General features: G+C 43.8%; 1 protein-coding gene across 2 annotated transcripts in view; it reads left to right on the top strand.

Moving 5' to 3' along the window:
• Positions 1–17,923, top strand: part of ZNF592 (zinc finger protein 592) — a 73,212-nt gene extending 55,289 nt beyond the window's left edge. For both annotated transcript variants that reach the window (XM_090028687.1, XM_090028688.1), the window contains exons 7-9: positions 3,759–3,871; positions 12,228–12,363; positions 15,561–17,923. In XM_090028687.1, the coding sequence (XP_089884813.1) occupies positions 3,759–3,871; positions 12,228–12,363; positions 15,561–16,106 (795 nt within the window). In that variant the 3' untranslated portion in view covers positions 16,107–17,923. The remainder of the gene's footprint in view (positions 1–3,758; positions 3,872–12,227; positions 12,364–15,560) is intronic.
• Positions 17,924–19,482: the final 1,559 nt, after the last annotated feature.

Genomic DNA, 19,482 nt, shown 5'->3' with positions numbered 1-19,482 from the left:
TAAATATAGAGGAAGGGGCGAGAGTGCTGGATTGTCCCATTAGATACATACTGGGTTTGTCTACACATGCATTAGATCTGGAGCATTTTACTCATGAGTAAACTACTTGCAAGTAAACACTTCCAGGCACGCATCTACACGTGCAGGGAAGCGAGAATAGATTTGCAGCTAATGACAGTGTTCCCTGTCCTGGGAGTGCTGCTTGCTGCTGGGGCAGGGACAATGTCTTCCTGCCCGGCAGGGAGCTCCTAGCCCCAGCAGAGCAGGGGACTTGGGAAGAACTGCAGGGGAGGGGCAGGTTCCAGCCCCCTGCCTTGATTCACCAGTGTGGCAGCTAGCAGTGAGCCCTAGGTTGGGCAGGGCTTCCTTGGCCAGCCAGGGGCTCACCTACAAGCTGTCCCACCAGTGGATGGGGTATATAGGGGGCTGGGACCTGCCCCACCCCTGCAGCTCTTTTCAAGCCCTGTGCCTTGATTGCCCGGTTGGGGCATGGGGCTGGGACTTGCTCATGACTGGGACAGTGCCCAGCCCCCGCTCCATAATTTTGGGGGCTGGAGAGTCTATTCCCCACTTAGCTCTGTAAGCCTATTCCCTGGCTAGCTCAACTGTGCAGTTAGTGACTAACACAGAGCTGGCTCTGGGAGCTCCTTGCTGGTGGGGGCTGTGGGACTGTTCCCTGCTCAGTTCCATGATTGTGGACAGGGGGCTGGGGAGCCTGTTCCCTGCCCAGCTCTGTGATCACAGGCTTTCCAGCCCCTTCCTCACCCAGCTCCATTATCACAGAGCTGGGCAGGGAACAGGCTCCCCAGCCTCTGCCAGCAGGTAGCTCCCAGTCCCAGCTCTCCTCACAGGGCTGGTACTGAGAGAGCCTTATTTCCCAGCCTGAGCCCAGTGACTACAGAGCTCGGGCTAGGAGATAAGGATCTCCCAATGCCGATCCCATAACTGCCAAGCTGGCAGTGGGTGATAAGGACCTCCCAACCCCCTGCTCCCCAATTGTGATGACTGGGAGATCAGGATCTCCCAGCCCCTGCTCCCCAATCACAATCTTGTAGCAGAGGTACATAGTCCCCTCTCAGGCTCTCATGGCAGAGTTTGCCCCAGGAGCAGGCAGCTCCTAGGGGCAGGCAGCAATCTCCTACCCCCTGCTGGTCAGTTGACTGGGAGCAGATTTGTTCCTGGTCAGGCGTCTGTACAAGTGCTACTGTGCAGTAACTAATCTCAAGTAAATTTTGTTACTTGCGTGTGCAGGTAGCAGATTTACTCACGATTAGCAAAGTTTACTGCGCAGTAAGCATGTGCACAGGTAGATGCACGCACTTACTATTCAGTAAACTATGTTACTGCACCATAAAGCAACTCATGTAGACACACCCACTGAGGATGGAACTAGGCAGTTTATCAGCTGTTAAGGATTACTGCTCTTTAGAAATAGGTAAATGTGTGTGATGAAGTTTAATTCTGATAAATGCAAGCTAAGTACAGGGTCAGGGGTATGATCCCAAATGAATTTGCCAAACTGAGGATGCCAGTTAGAAAGCTGAAATGCCTAGGGAGACACCTAGTGTCACCATCTACACGTGCAGACACATACTGTGCAGTAAATTAATCTACTGTGCAGTTAGTTTACTACCTGTAAATACAGGTAGTAAACTAACTGCACATGTGTAGATGCTGGCCAGAAACAAATTTGCATCTGGTCAGCTCCTACAATAGGGGACCACAGGGGATGGGGACCTCCCCTGATCCTGGGACCACTCAGCTCCCAATTCCCTGGAGGAGCTGGGAGCTCAGCAGTACTGGGACACGGTAGCTCTCTGCCCCTCTCCCCCTGCTGCCCTCCCCCACCTCCCCTACCCATGCTGGCATTGCTTAGCTCCCAGCTATCCACAGGTGCTGGGTGCAGAGCAGCGTTGTGACTTGAGAGCTCCCTGCTTCCTCACCTAGTCTGGAGCTGGCTGGGGCAGGTCCCAGCCAGCTTCAGGCTGCATGAGGAGTTCCCTGCATAAAACAGGGCTGGCCAAGAACTATTCTGTTCTGGGGCAGGTCCCAGCCAGCTCTGGGCTGCCTGAGAAGTTCCACGCCCAGCCTGGAGTTGGCTGGGAACTGTCCTGCTTCTGGGAACTGTCTGGGACCTGCTCTAGGCTGGGCAGGTAACCCCTTGGGCAGCCCCAGGCTGCACAGAGAAGCCTCACAGGGCACAAGGCTTGTTCCCATGTGTAAGGGGTGGGAGAGCTCTGCAGAAGCAGCTGTCTCTTGGCCCTGTGCACATCAGGACACTCCCCAGCAGAGCAGCTGGCAGAGCTCTCCTGGCTTTGTGCACATGGGGACCAGCCCCATGCTCTCTTCCATCCCCTGTGCTAGCACCCAGGGGGAACCTGGAGCTCCCCCTGGCTGCTGCAGAGAGGCAGAGCAGGGCAGGAACAGCCCTGTACCAGGCTGCTCCCATTGAGAGCAGATCTGCTCCCAAGAGGGAGCGTGTGTAGTTGTACTCCTGAGTAGGCTTACTGTGCAGAGTTTTTACTGTGCAGTAAGCCTACTTCAAATTAATAACACATGTAGGCATGCCCACTGGGCATAGGCTGGAATGAACAATGGTGTGATGCTGACGCTGTTCTGGCCATCCTACCTCTCATTGTACTGCTGTTGGGTAAGAGTAACTGGACTTCATTTTCCTGGTCCCTACCTTTTCTTAGGTGAAGGTAAGGGGCTCATCCACTGCTGTGAGAAAGGAGGAGATAGGAACAAGTGGCATTCTCCTCTCAACAGTGCCACAAAAATCTCTGTTGCCTTCAAGAGAGCTGTATGAGCTTGTAGGGAATCATTGCTTAGCTCTGAAGGTCTTCTAGGCTAAGTACAGACAGTCAAAAAGCCCAAGGTTGCATCAATTCAATCTTTGCAGGTTAGTCTATGATGCGGAGATTGAACTGAGAAGCAAGTGAACACATGTTCACTTTTGATTCCAGATATGGAGCCATGTGTCTTCAGTGGCTCAGGCCAGAAGCCAGGGGGTGCTAGAGCATGCCTTCCTGCTTGGCTGGAGCAGATAGCTTGGACCAAGGCTAGTCCACCCAGCCTGTGCAATGAGGTTTGTCAGGAACGTGCTAAAGTATCCTAGGATGCTGGGGGCAGTGAGTTAACTTTAATCTGGAAGGGATTTGGGACAGAAGTTCAATAACCTATTTAACCTAAATCAGTTAACACTTGATAGATGTAGGATCAAACTTATCTTAAACTGGTTTTGGCCATTTTGAAAGTGGTTTACGTGCACTGAACTTCTGTTGTGTTACAGATTTGAACTGGTTTCCAATCACTTATACTGGTTTATGTGTAATTTCTGTCCTTAGCCCTAGTGGCACCAGATCTTCCTTTCTCAGTATGGAGGGCTGTCTTCTCTTTTCAAGGAGGAATATGTAATTAAATCTCCTTCTGTCCTTAGCAGCAAGGAGAAGTTTTTCCCAGTCACCAAGAAGAAAAGAAAACAGGGGTGAGTTAGCAATAGCAGGATAAGTTACTAACACAGTTCCTTTTTTATAAAAACCAAGATTTTTCTTGAACTACTACTGATTTTTAAATAGATAATAAGAACAGTGAGGACAGCCCACTTTTAGGCTGGCTTAATTTAGAGGCCCAAAAACCTTAGTGCTGTCCTTTTGAGCTATGCATAGGTAGTTCAGAGAAGGGAGTTTTTCTTTGGCTATAAGCTAGAGGAGTTAGCTAGCTTCTGTTGTTAAAAGATGTTTCTGTTCCTCTGTTAGTCTATGAAGAGATATCCCTGTCGGCAGTGTGAGAGTTCATTCAATGCCTCCAACAGTCTGCGCAAGCACATTCGCAATAATCATGATACAGCAAAGAAAGTTTACACGTGCTGGTGAGTACCCATTGCTTCTTTCTGGAGATTATCTTCTCTATCAAGTTTAAAAGCTCCTTATAATGGATCCTGTTTACCCCAGGATATAAAATTGCTTTGGGAGACAGTTAAGAGGAGGAATGTACTAGATGCAAGTGACTTGTTGGCTAAGATAAGAAAGGGTGCACTGATAGGGATTTTTTGGGTAAATGCTGATGGATGGTTTTTAAGGAGCCATATCGGCTGATAACAGACTAATTCCAATATGCAGCCTGGCAGGCTGGAGACCAGTGTCAGGCTGGTAAGTTTGGTGTGGGGGAAGGGATGGGGATGGCAGATCAAGGCCCCCGTGGTGAGGGAGGGAGTGGGGTTGGGGCAGGTGCCGCTCAGCCTGGGAGGGGTGGGTGCAGGATGGAGCTGCGAGCAGCTCATCTGGAGGGGTGACAGTGGGGGCAGCTCCTGTCCTGCACGCACCCTGGGAGGGCGCTGAGGGTGCATGCCCCTAGATCTGTGTGTGAGGCAAGTGCAGGTTGCCACCATGGACTGGGACTGAGGCAGCGCCAGGCTCTTTCTGGTGGGGGTGTTGGGCTGGGGACTGCACCCGGTGTGGGCAGAGGTGGTGGTGGGGGGGCTGCAGTCATCCCAAAATTCACCATAGCCCCCCTGCAACTCCTAGCTCTGCTGCCACCACCCACCCCCAGTGCAGCCTGGCCCAACACGCCCACTGGGAAGAACCGGGACTGCCCTGGCCCCAGCCCGCCCTCACCTCGTGCACAGATCCAGGAGCACATGGACCCCATGCCCTCCCCCCTGCTGTGTCCCCCCAGACAGGCCGCTCACAGCTCCATCCCGTGTTTTACCCCACCCAGGCTGTGCAACGCCTGCCCTTTCCCACTCCCTCCTTCATCATGGGGGCCTTGATCTGCATCCCCCTCCATGCCCCTTCCCTCTCCCCACCCCTTCCCCCACACCAGACTTACCAGCCCAATGCTGGTCTTCAAGCCACTGGGCTGTGCTCGTGGCTCTTTGCATACTATGGCTGTGCGGATGCATGGGGCATTTATTGGCCACATTATCAGCCACATCAGGCAAGAAAAAACAATTTCCAATGCTGTCAATTTTCCCTATATTGGTGCTGATCCAATATGGGACTGATGTATTGGTGCACCCCCAAAGATAAGTCTTGACCCTTGGAGACTTGAAGTGAGGTTTGCGTCTGAGTTTTGAAGGTGTATTTGAGAGTGCAGCCATGCATGCCTGTAGAATGGCCAGTGGCACAGGACACTCCATCCTCCGTTACAGTCTCATACACCTGAAAAAGATTGGTATGAAGTCTGCAGAGTGCTGCAAAGCAGAGCAGTTTGTCTCGCATCCAATTTACATGCGTTTAAATGAACGAATTGGGCTCAGTGGGTGTTTTTTAGGGAAGAGAAGCTCAACAGATTGGAAATGGGATTTTGAATATTTTTAATCTAGCTAGGTAGCTTAGTAGTGAATGAAAGTCATTGCCATTGATGGCTGGTTGTAGCTGGGAATAGGGGCTCAGTCTAGGGGTAAAAGTATGCATGTTACAAAACTACCATCATCACACTAGGATCCTTGTTTGCAGTCACAGCACATACATCAAGAACTGAATGGGTAGAGTCACTGAACTCCCATCACACTTCAAAGCAGAGTCCCTCTAGTATTGAGAGACATTCGTGTATCCGGGGGATGCTTGCAGTGAGATATCCAAAACATTAGTAATGGGGCTAAATACAAACAGCCCTGAGGGGTGTTCTGTTCCTTTTCCTTGTACTAAATTCACTAGAAACCTATTTTAAAAGAAGTCAAGTCCCTTGTGTACTATATACCATATTTCTTCAGCCTGCATAGTGGGCAGTAACGAAGTTCAGTAAACAGATGAGAAATAAGACCCCAATGCTGGTAAGGACTCCTGATATGAATAAACCTCCTATGGTTTTTCAACTGAAACTTGTAAATTTTTCTTTTGTTTGGACTGTAGTGTGATTTAGAGCCTTGCAGAGAGGGTGGAACACTAGCCAGCAGTGCATTATTTTGTGATAAATTCATATACAATGACCTGAAGAATTATGGGCATCTGGTTTGCCTAAGTGTGTTTTCTTTCTGGATCAATTGTTTTTCCAAATAGAGTGTCTTAGACCAATTTGGGAAAATAATTCACATAGGAATGTGTGATAAATGGGAACTGGCAAGTACAGTCACCTTTATTAGGATGTAAGGATCCAGTGGATCCACGTTCTATTTATTTTCTGGACATCATACAGAAATGGATCCAAAGGTCAATCTGAGAGTGTAAGATCATGCTATACCTACAACCGAAAAAACTGGTTACAGGTTCAAATGAGCATTGTATAGGTTTCATTCTCAAGCTAATCCTGGTCCTGTCTCAAAATACAATTATATATAAGTCTTACTTGGAGAGTGTCTGTCTTTTCCAAGTATCCTAAATTAAGTTGTGAAAAAGTTATCACCTGGCACATCTTACACCTGGCTTGACAAAAACTTCTCTTCCTCATAATTTGAGATGGGATGTGCACTGAGGGACTGACTTGTTTTCTGGCTTCCTCTCTCCCCTAGAACTAATCCTTTAAGTCCATAAAACATTGCCACAGTTTCACCCGAAGTGATGATCAGACGATCTTCAAGGAGTTCACCATACCAGAAAGTCAGTTTAACCACTGATTTTTCTGGAGGAAATGACAAATCTCATATTTTAGGGATGGGGGAGGGAGTAAGGGCACTTTAGCAGGGATTGTTTGAGAACACTAGGAGGGAGGAAGAGGCTGGGAAGACGCAGAGCATTGGTAATAATTTTGTGGTTAAAGCTGTTGGGAGGGGTGGGGGAGGAATTAGGGTGGGTATGTTGGGAAGTAGGAGTAAAGACAAAGAAGCATGTCCCTTCCACTGCTTTCCACCTCTCCTCCCCCTGCTCCTTTCCCCACTGTATCCAGGGTGGGGGAATATTCAGAGTAAGTCCTTCCTGCTCCAATCTGGCTGCATAAGTGTTGAGTTCAGCTGGGACAGCTGGCATCAGTGACAACTGCACCTGCTCCAGAGGGACTGGCCAGGGTGAGGAAACCTACCCCCTATCCATAGTTGCTCTGGCTGTCCTGTCACATTCCCAGCTGAGCCCAACTGGAACAGACAGAAGTGGCTCTGAAGCTTTCCTTGCCTCTTGGACAGTGGGGAAACCAAGAACAGGAGGAGGTGGGAAAGGGATTGGGGGGGGGGGGGCGGGGGAGATGTGGCTGTGACTGTGGAAGGGAAGTGTGGGATTCATACCTGCTTTTGGGACTGGAAGGCTCCCCCTGGTCTGCCCACACCAGAGGGTGGTTGGAGAAGTTAGGGTGGGGAGAAGCTGAGAGAGGCAGGAGCCCCACCACCCCTGCAGCCCAGATCGCTGCTTCTGCACCCTCCTTTGCCAAATACTGGATCCTACCTTAACTACAGGAATACTTAATTAAAGGAAATTTGCCTAGACTAGAACCTGAAGATCAAGGAGTTTTAGAAGAGGATATTAAACCAGAAGAGATACTGGATGTAATTAAGTCTCTCAGAAATTGTAAATCTCCAAGCCTGGATGGGTTTCCTCCAGAGTTTTTTACAAATATTTTAGAAAGAAGTTAGTGCACTCATTATCAGCAGCTTTTAATGAGATACTGAAGGAGAAAAAGACTCCTTGTACTTGGAGAGAAGCACGTATTAGTGTAATCCCAGAACTAAATAAGGGTCTATGTATCTGTGTCTTGTATAGACTTACATCTTTATTAATTACAATGCAAACATTTTAAACTGTTTAGAGTAAGAAAATACTCCCTAAATATATTAATAAAGACCAAACAGCGTTCATAATGAATAGACAGTTGACTGATAACATCCATAGAGTCTTAGATCTGATTTTTCATGCAGAATTAACTAATGAACCCCACATTTTTATCATTAGATGCTGAAAAAGCTTGATTGTGTCAATTGGCAGGGTTTTTTTCAAAAAAAAGCCTTAGATACTTTTACACTCAGTATTATATATTTTGTACAATTATTCAAAGTACATATATTTAGCTCTTTTGAAGAAATGAAATGTGCTACAAGTGAAGTTAACATTCCATTTTTCCAATACCTGCAATAGAGACAATTTTAAATACACTCCCAGGAATGGTAAACCTCAGTAGAAATCTGACAGAATTGGAGAAAATTTTGGTCACGCCTATGAAGCATACAGGTCTTGTGTCTGTTTTATAAAGCAATTTTAAATACCCATATAAAAGACAAAACACTGTTTATTATGAAGTGGGCTAATGACATTGGACCAGAAATTAGTGCTGAAGAACAGGATCATCTGCAGCAACAGTCCTCACATCCATTTGCACAAAAATAAAAGAAAAATATTTTAAATTCTCTATTGATGGTATCTCACCCCACTTAAAATTAAATGCATTTATGGTATAAGGGCAAGAAATTTTGGAGTGAATGTAATTAGTGGGGAGTTTTGTACCACATGTGGTGGACACGTCCCAGAATTAAACTGTTTTGGAAGAAGGTTGGAGACATGGTGAGGGAAATAACAGGAAGTCAGTTATCAGATAAATCTCTAGTGTTCCTACTGAATCTCCACGAGAACTCTGAAACATAGAAGTGTCATAGGGAATTTATCACTCACCTTCTGGTGGCCACAAGAATTAAAATTGTGAAAGCCTAGAAGAGAAGTGAGACCCCTAAAATCACTGACTGGGTTCAAAAAGTTTGGGAACTTTTAGTAATGGAAAAATTAGTGTTCTAACAGGGAAGAGGACAAAAAGATATTTACTTGGAAATCTTCTGGACATTTTTTGGGTTTGTTTGTTTTTTGCTAAGAAAGAGTCTTCTGCCTCCAAACCAGAAAATCTGAGAAACACTTTTGAATATTGATTTACACATTCTATAAGCTAATAATTCAGAATAAATTCAGAATAAATTGAAAATTAAAAAAGCAGAGATGAGTAAAAGATCATGAGATTACTGAAAGTTTGATGCTCCCAAATTCCATTGGGTCTCTTGCATTGCTTCCTGTCAAATTCATCTCCAAAATGTACACACACAAAAGAGATCTTCTGTTTTCCTCGTTAGAGTCCTTTGCATTACAGGAAGCAATGCTGGTTGGGTAAATAGGAGCACATGAGTTCAGTTTTTGCCTCTTCCACTGTTGGTGCTTTCTGTGCACTTCACTGCAAGTACTGGACAAGGCCCCAGTGTTTATGAAGGAGGCAGGTACCATTTCCCTGGTTTTGTAATCAGGGTCAGAGGATCAAGAGATATTGAAGAACGCTACATCTGGTAAAGCAGGGAATGGGATGTCACTCTGTGATACAACAGACTCAACATGCATCCACTTAGCCACTCTGGCTCTTGGAAAGGGTTCACTCTATCTATGTGCTTGGCCATACTGTGTGTAAAACAAAGCTGCTTCACCTACCTCCCTGCCACCTTTCTAGAACACCGTGGGACCCAGAAATGAATGAGCACTATGTAAATGCAAGGCATTTAAAAAATAATAATTTGAAGCCCATTCTGATTATGAGGGCTGAGTTTCCTACATAGCACAGGCCATAGACTTTCCCTTGGCTATGAGTCCTGTCCAACAATTTGTGGTTAAATTAGAGCATCTCTTTTAGAAAGACACAGACTGAATGTCAGGGCTCCTTGCGGGAAATTTACCTCATGCCTTAGTAACTTCCTCCAGTGGTTAATTATTCCCACTCTTAAAATGTGTTGCTTATTTCCAGTTCATACTTTGCCGGGTTCAACTTTTAGCTTGCAGATTTTTTCCTGTACCCCTGTCTGCTAAATTAAAAAACCCTCTAGTATCAGGTTTCTTCTCGCTGTAAGTAAATGTGAACTGTGATCTTAGCTGCCTCTTAATCTTCTCTTTGGTTAATGAACTAGACCAGTCCCTTTTGTCTGTTGCTGTACAATTTGGAAGTATCTGAAGCCCCAAGCAGGGGTAGAGGATGCTTGCCGGTAGTAGGGTTACATGTGGTTCTCAAATGACTCGCACGGATTTGGAATTGATTTGGCTGATCTGACAAAAAGATTTCCTTAAAAAAAAAAAAAAATCTGTTTTCCAGATGACAAATCTTTTGGCTATATTAAGGAAAATCCAATTTTTCAAAAGCCTTTCTAAAGTGTGGACTTGCGGTTCAAGCTGTAGTCTCATTAAGCCCATAAGTGAAAGTAGTTTATCTTCGCTTTTGCTTAATATTCCCTTTTAGTATAGGTCCAAGTATTGTGCTTGATCTTTTTTTTTTGTCTCTTCATGTTACTTGGAGATCATGGTCAGTTCCCTTAGATGTTCACTCTGACCCCAAAGTCCTGTTCAGTTACTGCTTTCCAACATACTGTCCACCTCCTGGAATTAAAGCCTATATACAGTTCCTTGTTCCTAATGTATGGGTTTGCATTTGACTGTCAGAATGCATGCTGCTAAGTTTAACAGGCCAGATAAATAAGGGTGCATGACCTCTCATAATTATTTACCATCTCAATCATCCTTGTCTCATCTGCTAGTTTAATTGCAATCATTGTTTATTTTTTTCTAGGTCTGTGGTATTAAGTAGCATTGTGCAAAATGAAAGCCTCTAAGGGCCTCCCATTTGTTACTACTTTCTCCTTAATTATTATGTCTTCAGACCTACAAGTTAACCAGTCTGAAGTCAATTTAATACAGTGGTTGGCAGCTGTGGTCCATGGACAGGAACTGATCCATGGATGTGGGGCTCTAGCAACTGGATTGACCCAATATGGTGTTAGGACCCAGCTTCATCTGGCACTGCTTTTCTCAGCAGTTGCACAGGGAAAGAGCCTGGCACTTTTCTCCACAGTGTCATGGGGAACATGTCTGTAGCTGATGGCCTTTCCTACAGTGGTTGGAGGCTTTGGCAGCAGCTGCTTTTCCCTGTCACTGATGGGACACTGGCTGTGAACTCTCCCCCTGTGCTGCTGCTGCTGGGAAAAGTGATGGTAATGTTTGGGTCCTGGTGCTTACCTGCCGGCACTGGCCTACCTCTGACTCAGACTGGGTCAATCTGGCCTGCAGCCAGCTCCTGATTTAACACATACCTTGTTGGTTTTGTACAATCTATTCTGCTTTAAACAGAACAATGTGCTGACTTCACAAAAGTCAAATTCACTGACTTCACAGAAGTCAAAATATATCAACACAGTTACCTTTATCAACTGGCATTTTACTTTTGTCAAAGAATACTGTTTGACAAAACAGTTTGTTTGACAAAACTCTTTTTCCACGAAAACGTGTTGGCTGACATGGATGGTATTTCTGTTCATTGTTATCTTGTATTGGCCATTTCATTATTTTGTCCACGATCAGTGTTAGGCTAACTTTTCCAAGCCACATCAAAAATTAACATCAACAGATCAGAGAATGTCCTGTCAGATTCTTTTAAAACGTTTGGATGCAAATTATCCGAACTAGGAGTTTAATTTTGGTAGAAGCTGTCTTTGTTGGTTTTGCTAAAATGCAGCTGATACTAAACATAACAGCCCTAGAGGAGGAATAATAATATTTCATTCAAATATATTGCTGAATGAATACCCACAAACTTGAGACTTCATATTTAATATTGGTTTGAAAAGCCTGTGTTAGGGAATGAAGTCTAGGGATGTCCTTTTGCTCACAATTCCTTTTAGATATTCAAATCTTCCCTGAAGACTACAGACAGCTTCCAAATTCAGATGTGTGTAGATGTGTATACACTCCCTTGCACAGGGTAGATTTGAAAACAACATTTAGAAATAAATGTGTAGTTAGCATTATTCATCATTAATGGATCACTGTGATCAAAGCTGCTTGCATATTATTATAGAATCTTTATATATAATATGAGCTAGAATCAGAGTACAACTAAGCTGGCATTCATGGGTAACGAATCTGCATCTGCCATAGATTTCCTGCATCTTCTTATGCAAGCCTTTTAAATCTGTCAGAGCACCAATTCCTGTAAACAGGTCCTATGTGTAACACAACAGGACCTGGTCTCAGCTGAATCAGTAGTTGCTACTGTAATAATAATAATAAGCAATACATTTATCTGTCTTTTTCTATACAGTACCTTTCACACTTGGGGCTTTGTCCAGTTGCTTACTATTTTGCCAGGGATAGTAAATAATGTGATGCCAGTAAACGTAGCATTACTGCATTTTCTTTGCTGATCTAGCAGATGTTTTAATTCCCTAGATTCTGCAGCCAATCACATTTCTGATTCTCCAAGCCTTCTGTACTATCGATAAGCTGCCTATGTGTAAGTTGACACTTATGCTTTCACTTTATTAATAACTGACTTCCTTTTTTTGTATTTTTAAGGTACTGCACAGATGAAAATCAAACATTTCCTCAGCCATTCATGCTGGAGAATCACATCAGCCTCATGCATGGCATTAAAAATCCAGACCTATCCCAGATGTCCAAAGCAAAAGCTCCAGAGAGAAACTCAACAGAAGTAATTAACATATTATTTTTACTGAAAAATAAGTGTGTTGGATATGTGTCTATATTTAGGGGGATTATGTAGAGTGACTTCCTTAGATGCCAGGACACAGTGACAGGTAAATGTAGGTATGTTGTCTAGAATGCAGAATGGGTCAGAAAATAGCTGTAAGTACTGTGCCTAAACTGAAACTTAAGAGTTAGGAGGGAAAGTGTAATCCTGTTCCATCATGTTGTACATGAAAAATCAGATGCGCCTTTAGGGCTGATACTTTTTCTGTTGGGACTTTGCCAAAAGGCAATTGTTTTTTCTACTGAGTTTGTTAAAATCTTTTTAGCTGCTTTTAAAAATGAACACAAGTTGGGGACAATTAACATACTTTTCCAAACCCTACAGATACCGACATTTGCTTTTTCATTTTTGTTTTTAGTCCCACTTTAGAAATGACTGCAGCTTAAATTCATTACGAATTAATTATTTGTGTTATGTCATTACCTAAGGGGAAAAACCAGGATTCATTCCCTATTTTACTATGTATTATATACACGTAGAATGAGATTGGTCCCTACCATACAGAGCTTAAAATCTAAACAGACAAGACAGACCAAAGGTTGGGTAGAATGGTTGTAAGATATCAGCAGACTGAATAGACTGCAGGCCTCCAAATGGCATGTGAGTTCCATGAATATTTTATTGATTTCTTTTTATTAATTTTGTGAATGGGAGTTGATTAGCTGAAAGGACCAATAAGGGGATGAAGAAAGAAACATCAAAGAGAAGGGAGGGGTGGGATGGTGGATGATGCGAGTTAGTGTAGAGTTTGTGAGGAAAGCAGGACACACATGTAGTAAAAAGCCCATCTGCAGAAGAGGATATCCAGAGTAGCAGCTGAAAAGCCTTGAGGGACTGATGATATTGCATTCAAGTCCCTGCTCACTGGCCTTAGTTTGCTGCCTCTGGCTAATATTTTGGGTGACCTTTTCCCAGTTCATTTTCCCCTGAAGATCACAGGAATGAGGAAAAGAATGAGTGTAGTAGGCATTCAGTATAACTAAACCTCTGCCTTTTTCCATCAGTCTGTCATCTTCTGCTTCTTTCCCTCCCCAGTCCAGGTATTCATCAGATGGGATTGTTTCATGGTTTACAGTCTTGCTGAAAGCCACCCTTGTTACTTCTTTCAGCCACCAAAATCCTCATTCATGCCTTGATCTTTCTTCAGCTATCGCGGGTTCCTCTGTGTTCTTCCTGCCTCTTGCCCACCATCCATCCAATGTGCCATCAAACATGTTCATGTTATTTACTGTTTCAAAACCCTTGGTTTTCATTAGCAACTTCAAATCCTTCTTTGCCCCTCTTCAGATTCTGCCAGAACTTTACTCCCAACTTCATCTCTGTTCTGACATCTCCCTTCTCTACTTTTATCTCTTCAGAAGCCTGCCCTTCTACTGCTTCGTATTGGTTCCGTCTTCCACTTTCATCTTTATAGCTTCTCTTCCACCCCACATATTTGGAACCCTGTCCCCTCATGTGCATCACACTGCCTGCTTTTCCTTCCCTATTTATCTGGGCTTCATCTTTATGTAAATTGTACCATTCCTACTTCTAAGCACTTAGCTGCCTCGTTTTACAGACTCTGTGAACACTCTTTCAGTATTCATCTCCATTCTTTGCTTCTATGCTGAGTGTCAAAATAAAGAAGCACAAGTCCTGTTGTTTCTCTTTGCCTCAACAGTATTACATGATCTTGCTGGACGACAGCTGATGTCTGCCCTAATAGATAGGAAGCTCCCAGCAATGGTTTCTGTAATCTGTTGTAAACCTTCTTTGACCTTTTCTTTGATACTTTTGTGCCTGCTAGGACCACTCTATCTACTTTAATCATCTTCCTGTCACCTCCCCAACCCCCTCTGCCAGCACAAGAGCCAGTTTATTTTGGAAGTAGCTTCTCTCTAGTGACTGGTCTGTGCCTGTGTGTAAGGGTTGTCCCAGTTCTTTCAAAACCTGAAATTCACTTTCTGTCATGCTGCCTCATATGGTGCATGGCACTGGCTGGAATTCTGAAAGAGTATGCAGAACATGAGTCTTCACTGTTTTCCCATTTACTGGACTCCTAGATCATTCCTACATACAAGGTGAAGGAACGAAGAGAGGTGTCATAGGCACCCACCACGCAGTCTTTGGTATACTTGGAACCTGCCTTGTTATCTGTGAACATATCAATAGGTGTAACATGAAGAGACTCTTCCATCCTGATTGGAATCCAGTATTTTATTACATAGTGGGACAATCTGTTTCCTTGTCTTTATTTACTGCAGGTTCTCTTCCAACCACTCAGTGTTAGGAATAGTTTGGGATGCTCATTTGATCCAAAGTAATCTCATCCAGTATCTCCCCAGTCTGCTTGATCCCAGCCTTCTGATTCTTGAAACATTCCTTCTTCCAGGACCTACAGTGTGGCTACACCGCTAAAACGACCGTTGATAACTTCTTACCCTTTAGCTAGTGGAAAGTCAGATGTTAAGTTGGCCTTCATGGTCCTGAAAGCAGGTTTAGCTGTTCTAGGCATAGGAATGACTCCGGAGCCTGATTCAGGAGTGTGCCAAGGGCAGACAAATACAGATAATTTCTGCTCACTGCTACCTGTGTGCCTTAATGGAGTTCAGTTCCAAAGGGTCCTAAGAAACAACCTCGCTTCCCCAACCCTTGCCTGAACCATGACATTGTGAGCTCTTCAAGAATGGATTTTTCTCAGTAAAAGCCCTGATGCCCTTTCCTAGGCTGTCCCAAGAGGCTGTCCCATCAGGTTTGATGTTATAGGAGGCTGGAGGAAATGACATTATGTAGAGATGCAGAAAGAATAGTTTCTGCAGCCACAGTAAAGGATATTAAGGAACTGATTTGCTGGACAAATGGGATGCTGTCCAGCATAACCAGGATTGGACATTCTCATGCTGTGAATGATGAACAGTGAAACCTGAGGGATTTAGTGCTGTTAGGAAAGGTAGTGAAGGAAAGGTCTCCAAAGACAGCATTATTTAACTCCTTCTAAACAGGAGGTGTGAAATACTGAGTTACAGTGTGTGCTTTCCCTGAAGCACTCCTACATGTGTTATGCACCTCATAAAACTGCATAGATTCAGCAAGCTGAAGGCACTTGCTTGTACATTGACTGTATTCCTAAAGTTGTGCTTTATTTTTTTTTCTTTAAGGCAAAATCTCCAAAGAGAATGTCTGCAGGTGAACTGGGGCAGATGGAAACCACTGCAAGATCTGAAGCTCCACCAGCCAAAAAACTGAAGGCACATTGGAAATGTGCTAAATGTGGATTTGCAACAGACACCAATACTGAATTTCAGGAACACATACCTCAGCACAAGACAGACAGCTCCACTTACCAGTGCTTGCTCTGTGGCTTGTGTTATACATCTAGCATCTCTCTGAACAGACACCTCTTCATTGTTCATAAAGTAAAAGATCCAGAGGAAGAGGAGGAAGAAGAAGAGGAGGAGGAGGAAGAGGAGGAGGAGCAGCAGCAAGAGGAGGAGGAGGAAAGAGAGAAGTTAGATATAGAGATGAATGAGAATGGACATGAAGAGTATAATGGTGAGATGAACACTACAGTGGAGGAAGAACATAGTTTGAAATGCAAAGTGTGTGAGACTGAATCAACACTTTGTGGACACAGTCAGCTGTGTGGCACGGAGGATCCCAATAGCAGTTCTCAGAACAATCATTCAAAGTCTCTTAAGATTTAAAAGGACAGTTTTTACGTGGAATGTTGGGTGGGAATAGGGCAAATCTTTGAAATATCCTGTTGATTTCTTGGGATGGACTGTGCTTTCCATTAACTTTTATTTGTAAGGGAAATAAAAAAAAAAAAAAAAAAAAAAAACCTGCCTCCACCTCCATAGCACTAAATCTCTGCCAGATCAGAGAAGTGAAAAGGGAAAGCAGGGCAAGGATCCCCCGCTGGAACTTGTCCAACTCTTAAGGATCAAGGAGCACTTTCTGCAACCCGTTTCCTTTCCTCAATCAAGCTCTCTTCCATTGAGTGTGCACTGCCTCAGCCTGACCTCCCTTAGCCTTGCCTTTCTTTTTTTTTTTTAATTTCCTTCCAGTATTTATGATTTTAAAGTCCTCTTCCATTTTATAATGTGATCCAAACAACCATACATCAAGCAAATTATCTCATCAGGACTGTACAATTTTGTGCTAAAGCCACCTCCATCATGCAGCAGATGTGAGCTGGAGGTTTTCCTTAGCCTGCATTGTGCTGGTTGATTTTTCCCTAGAGGTATTCTTGTATCCCTGCAGATGTGACTGAACTGGTGTTTTCTAAATTGAAATCTGCCTGGACAAGATTTTGTGCAACCAGGATCAATTAAAAAAAATTAATAGAAATATCCCTGATTCCTTTAAATATTTTAAATGATCTGAGCTGAAGGTCACACATCACAAATTGACAAAGGCCTTGTCTATTCTGGGGATTTGCTGTTATTTCAAAGTCTTTGGTGGTCAAGCATCAGTTTAGTTGCATTGCAACAAACCCTACTGAAGACTGGTAGAGCCAAAATAAGCTGCATCTGTCACCTGTGTAGTTTACCTCCGCTCCAAACCAGGATGAAGTTGCACAAGTACATACTGCAGCATATGATACATTTGCCTTTCTGCATTGGGGTTACTTATCAGTACAGGACTAGCCCCCAATGACTGAAATCCACAGAATAGACGAATGAAACCTGCCCGTGGCTGTATCAGCTGGAGTGGACTCGACTATACACTTCCAATCCTGTCAACTAAAATCTCTCTGTAAGAAAAATGTACTTAATCTACTTTTGTTTGTTAGCTCCCTATTTAGGAAGCAGATACTGCAATTATAGTGAGACCAGTCTATCTGATGACACCATGGTGTGTGGCCCCATTCTTCTATGCATAACCTAGCAAACTCGATCACCCACAACTACTAGCAGCGGCAACTCGTGTGGCATAGAGAGTTCTACATGTTTGATCAGGCAAGGAAGAGAGTGGTTCCCACAGCGGTGCTGGTATATTTGAGAGACCACTGTACTGTAATGCTTCAGATTGCTCTAGCTCCTTTGATAGTAGATCTCCCACCTTTACTCAATTTTATAAATTACTTTGGAGACTTTTTATTTCCATGTAGTCATATTGACTCTTCCCCTTCCCCCGCTTCCACACTGTTTCCTCATGCATTCTCTTCACTTGCTTTGTGTAATGTAATTACTTCTATACAGTTTTTATGTTGAGCCAGAATCTTGCTCGTTATTGTTTACTATGACAATGTTTAAATAATTTAAAAACTATTTATCTTATTGCATTTGAATTGCTCACTTTCTTGTCTCAATGTGTTTTGATACAAACAGTTTGGACTCTTTGTATTTTTTGATACTGTGTACTTTAGCCTAGGGAATGTTTTACAAGGTAGCCGATGTAGAGTACCAATAGCAGGGGTCACTCCCAAGCCATCACATATCTATTTAATCTGCAGTGGCATTTGTGCCTTGCTATAATGTTTACTTCAAAATATTTCAAATAAAAGCATCCAACAATGCATGGATGGGCTTCCATTCTTTTCCAGGCAACATTGGAAAGCCAGTGCAAAAGTATGAAGAGCCACTGCTTTCAGGCATTTCTAGATATGCTCTCTATTGCTTGATTTTTCATCCCAGAAGCTTATGTCCCAGTCTTGGCTTTTGATGATGCCTGGACACTGGACTGAAGATTTTAACAAATGTGACTGCAAGAACCAGAAGTTCCATGAAGTCCCGATTAGTTTGTGCAACAGGTCATGAAAATGTCCCAAGTACTCTCATAGCTTCAGGAGTGGAATGACTTTGCTTTCTTCTATGAGTAGATAGGAGCCCAATATGTAAATGCTGCTTATAATAAATATCCAGGATGCACCTGTAAGATAACATCATAAGAACTGAGCTGATGAAAGGTTCCTCACTGCCTGGGCCAGCTGAGACTAGAACCAATATAAAGATGAGGCAGCCTTTGAAAAAGTGAACTGTACCTCTGCTTTTGGATCTCTGTTGGTGGGAGAATTACGTAAATCTGATATTGCCACATAACTATATTCAAGGCCAATATAAAGGCAGGTCAGGTACATATAGGATAGCGTACTTGACACTCATCTACATGTGCAGGTAATTAACTCTCTGGGATATACCCATTTGAGATACCCTCAAATGATGCTCAGTGGATCCAAGTCAGCAAGAATCCTTTGATTAAGAAGCATCTTGTGCCATTTACAAACCCAGCTTGTGTCCATCTCCGAGTAGCAGTTCACATTTTTTCTTTGCACTTGGTCGGATGATTTCTGCCAGTGGCTCTGCAAGCTGAAGATCCCAGGAAACAATCTCCCTTGGAGAAAATCCTTTCAGTCTGCTTAATGTCCTCATTTGTTCCTCAGTTTGTATATTGCAAGGAGATTTCCTGTCCTAAGAAGCAGCCTTTTCTTCAAATTGCTATCGGCTTCAGTTCTGGAGTCTGATGACTAAACTCCTGGATCAGTGTACAGCTTTCTGCTGGATTTTCTTCAGAATATATCTGTCCCTGAGGAACATTCCCAATGCTGGCCTGATGATTCCACTTACGGGCCTTGCTGTATTCCTGTGTAACTTTAGGCAGTGTCCATTTTATATTGCGCTCTCATTCCCCTTGTGCAGCCCCTCTTCTGCCATCTCATTAATAAATGTGGTAGCTCCACTTAAATGGAAGCAGGAGACTTTGAGGGGGCTGAGGATGAAGGACCATCTCCAGCATCATGATTAGTATTTTGAAAAAGAGGAAAAGTATGGTGGGTAACAGTGCTAGGCTGTGAGTCAGGCAGCTGCAAGAGCACAGCCTTAGAACTATCTTCTTCTATGCTCTGTGGACTTTCTTATTCCATCCTCTTTTTCTTTTGCCAGGACCATGACAGTGGTGGCCACATTAGCTGTCTCTCAGCACAAGGCCCCAGGGCACATAGTGCTCCTTCTTATTAGAGCACACTAGTGCATACAGGCTGCTTCAAGGAGGTGGTCAGAAACACAGTGCTTCTGGGAGAGCTCACAGAGAACAGCTAGTGAATGACCTCTTAGGATCACAGGAAAATAGGGCCGGAAG

Source organism: Crocodylus siamensis, chromosome 15 (genome assembly GCF_052110815.1).
Source record: "Crocodylus siamensis isolate JL-2025a chromosome 15, ASM5211081v1, whole genome shotgun sequence".
Lineage (NCBI taxonomy): Eukaryota > Metazoa > Chordata > Crocodylia > Crocodylidae > Crocodylus > Crocodylus siamensis.
This window is presented reverse-complemented; position numbering and strand designations above follow the sequence as displayed.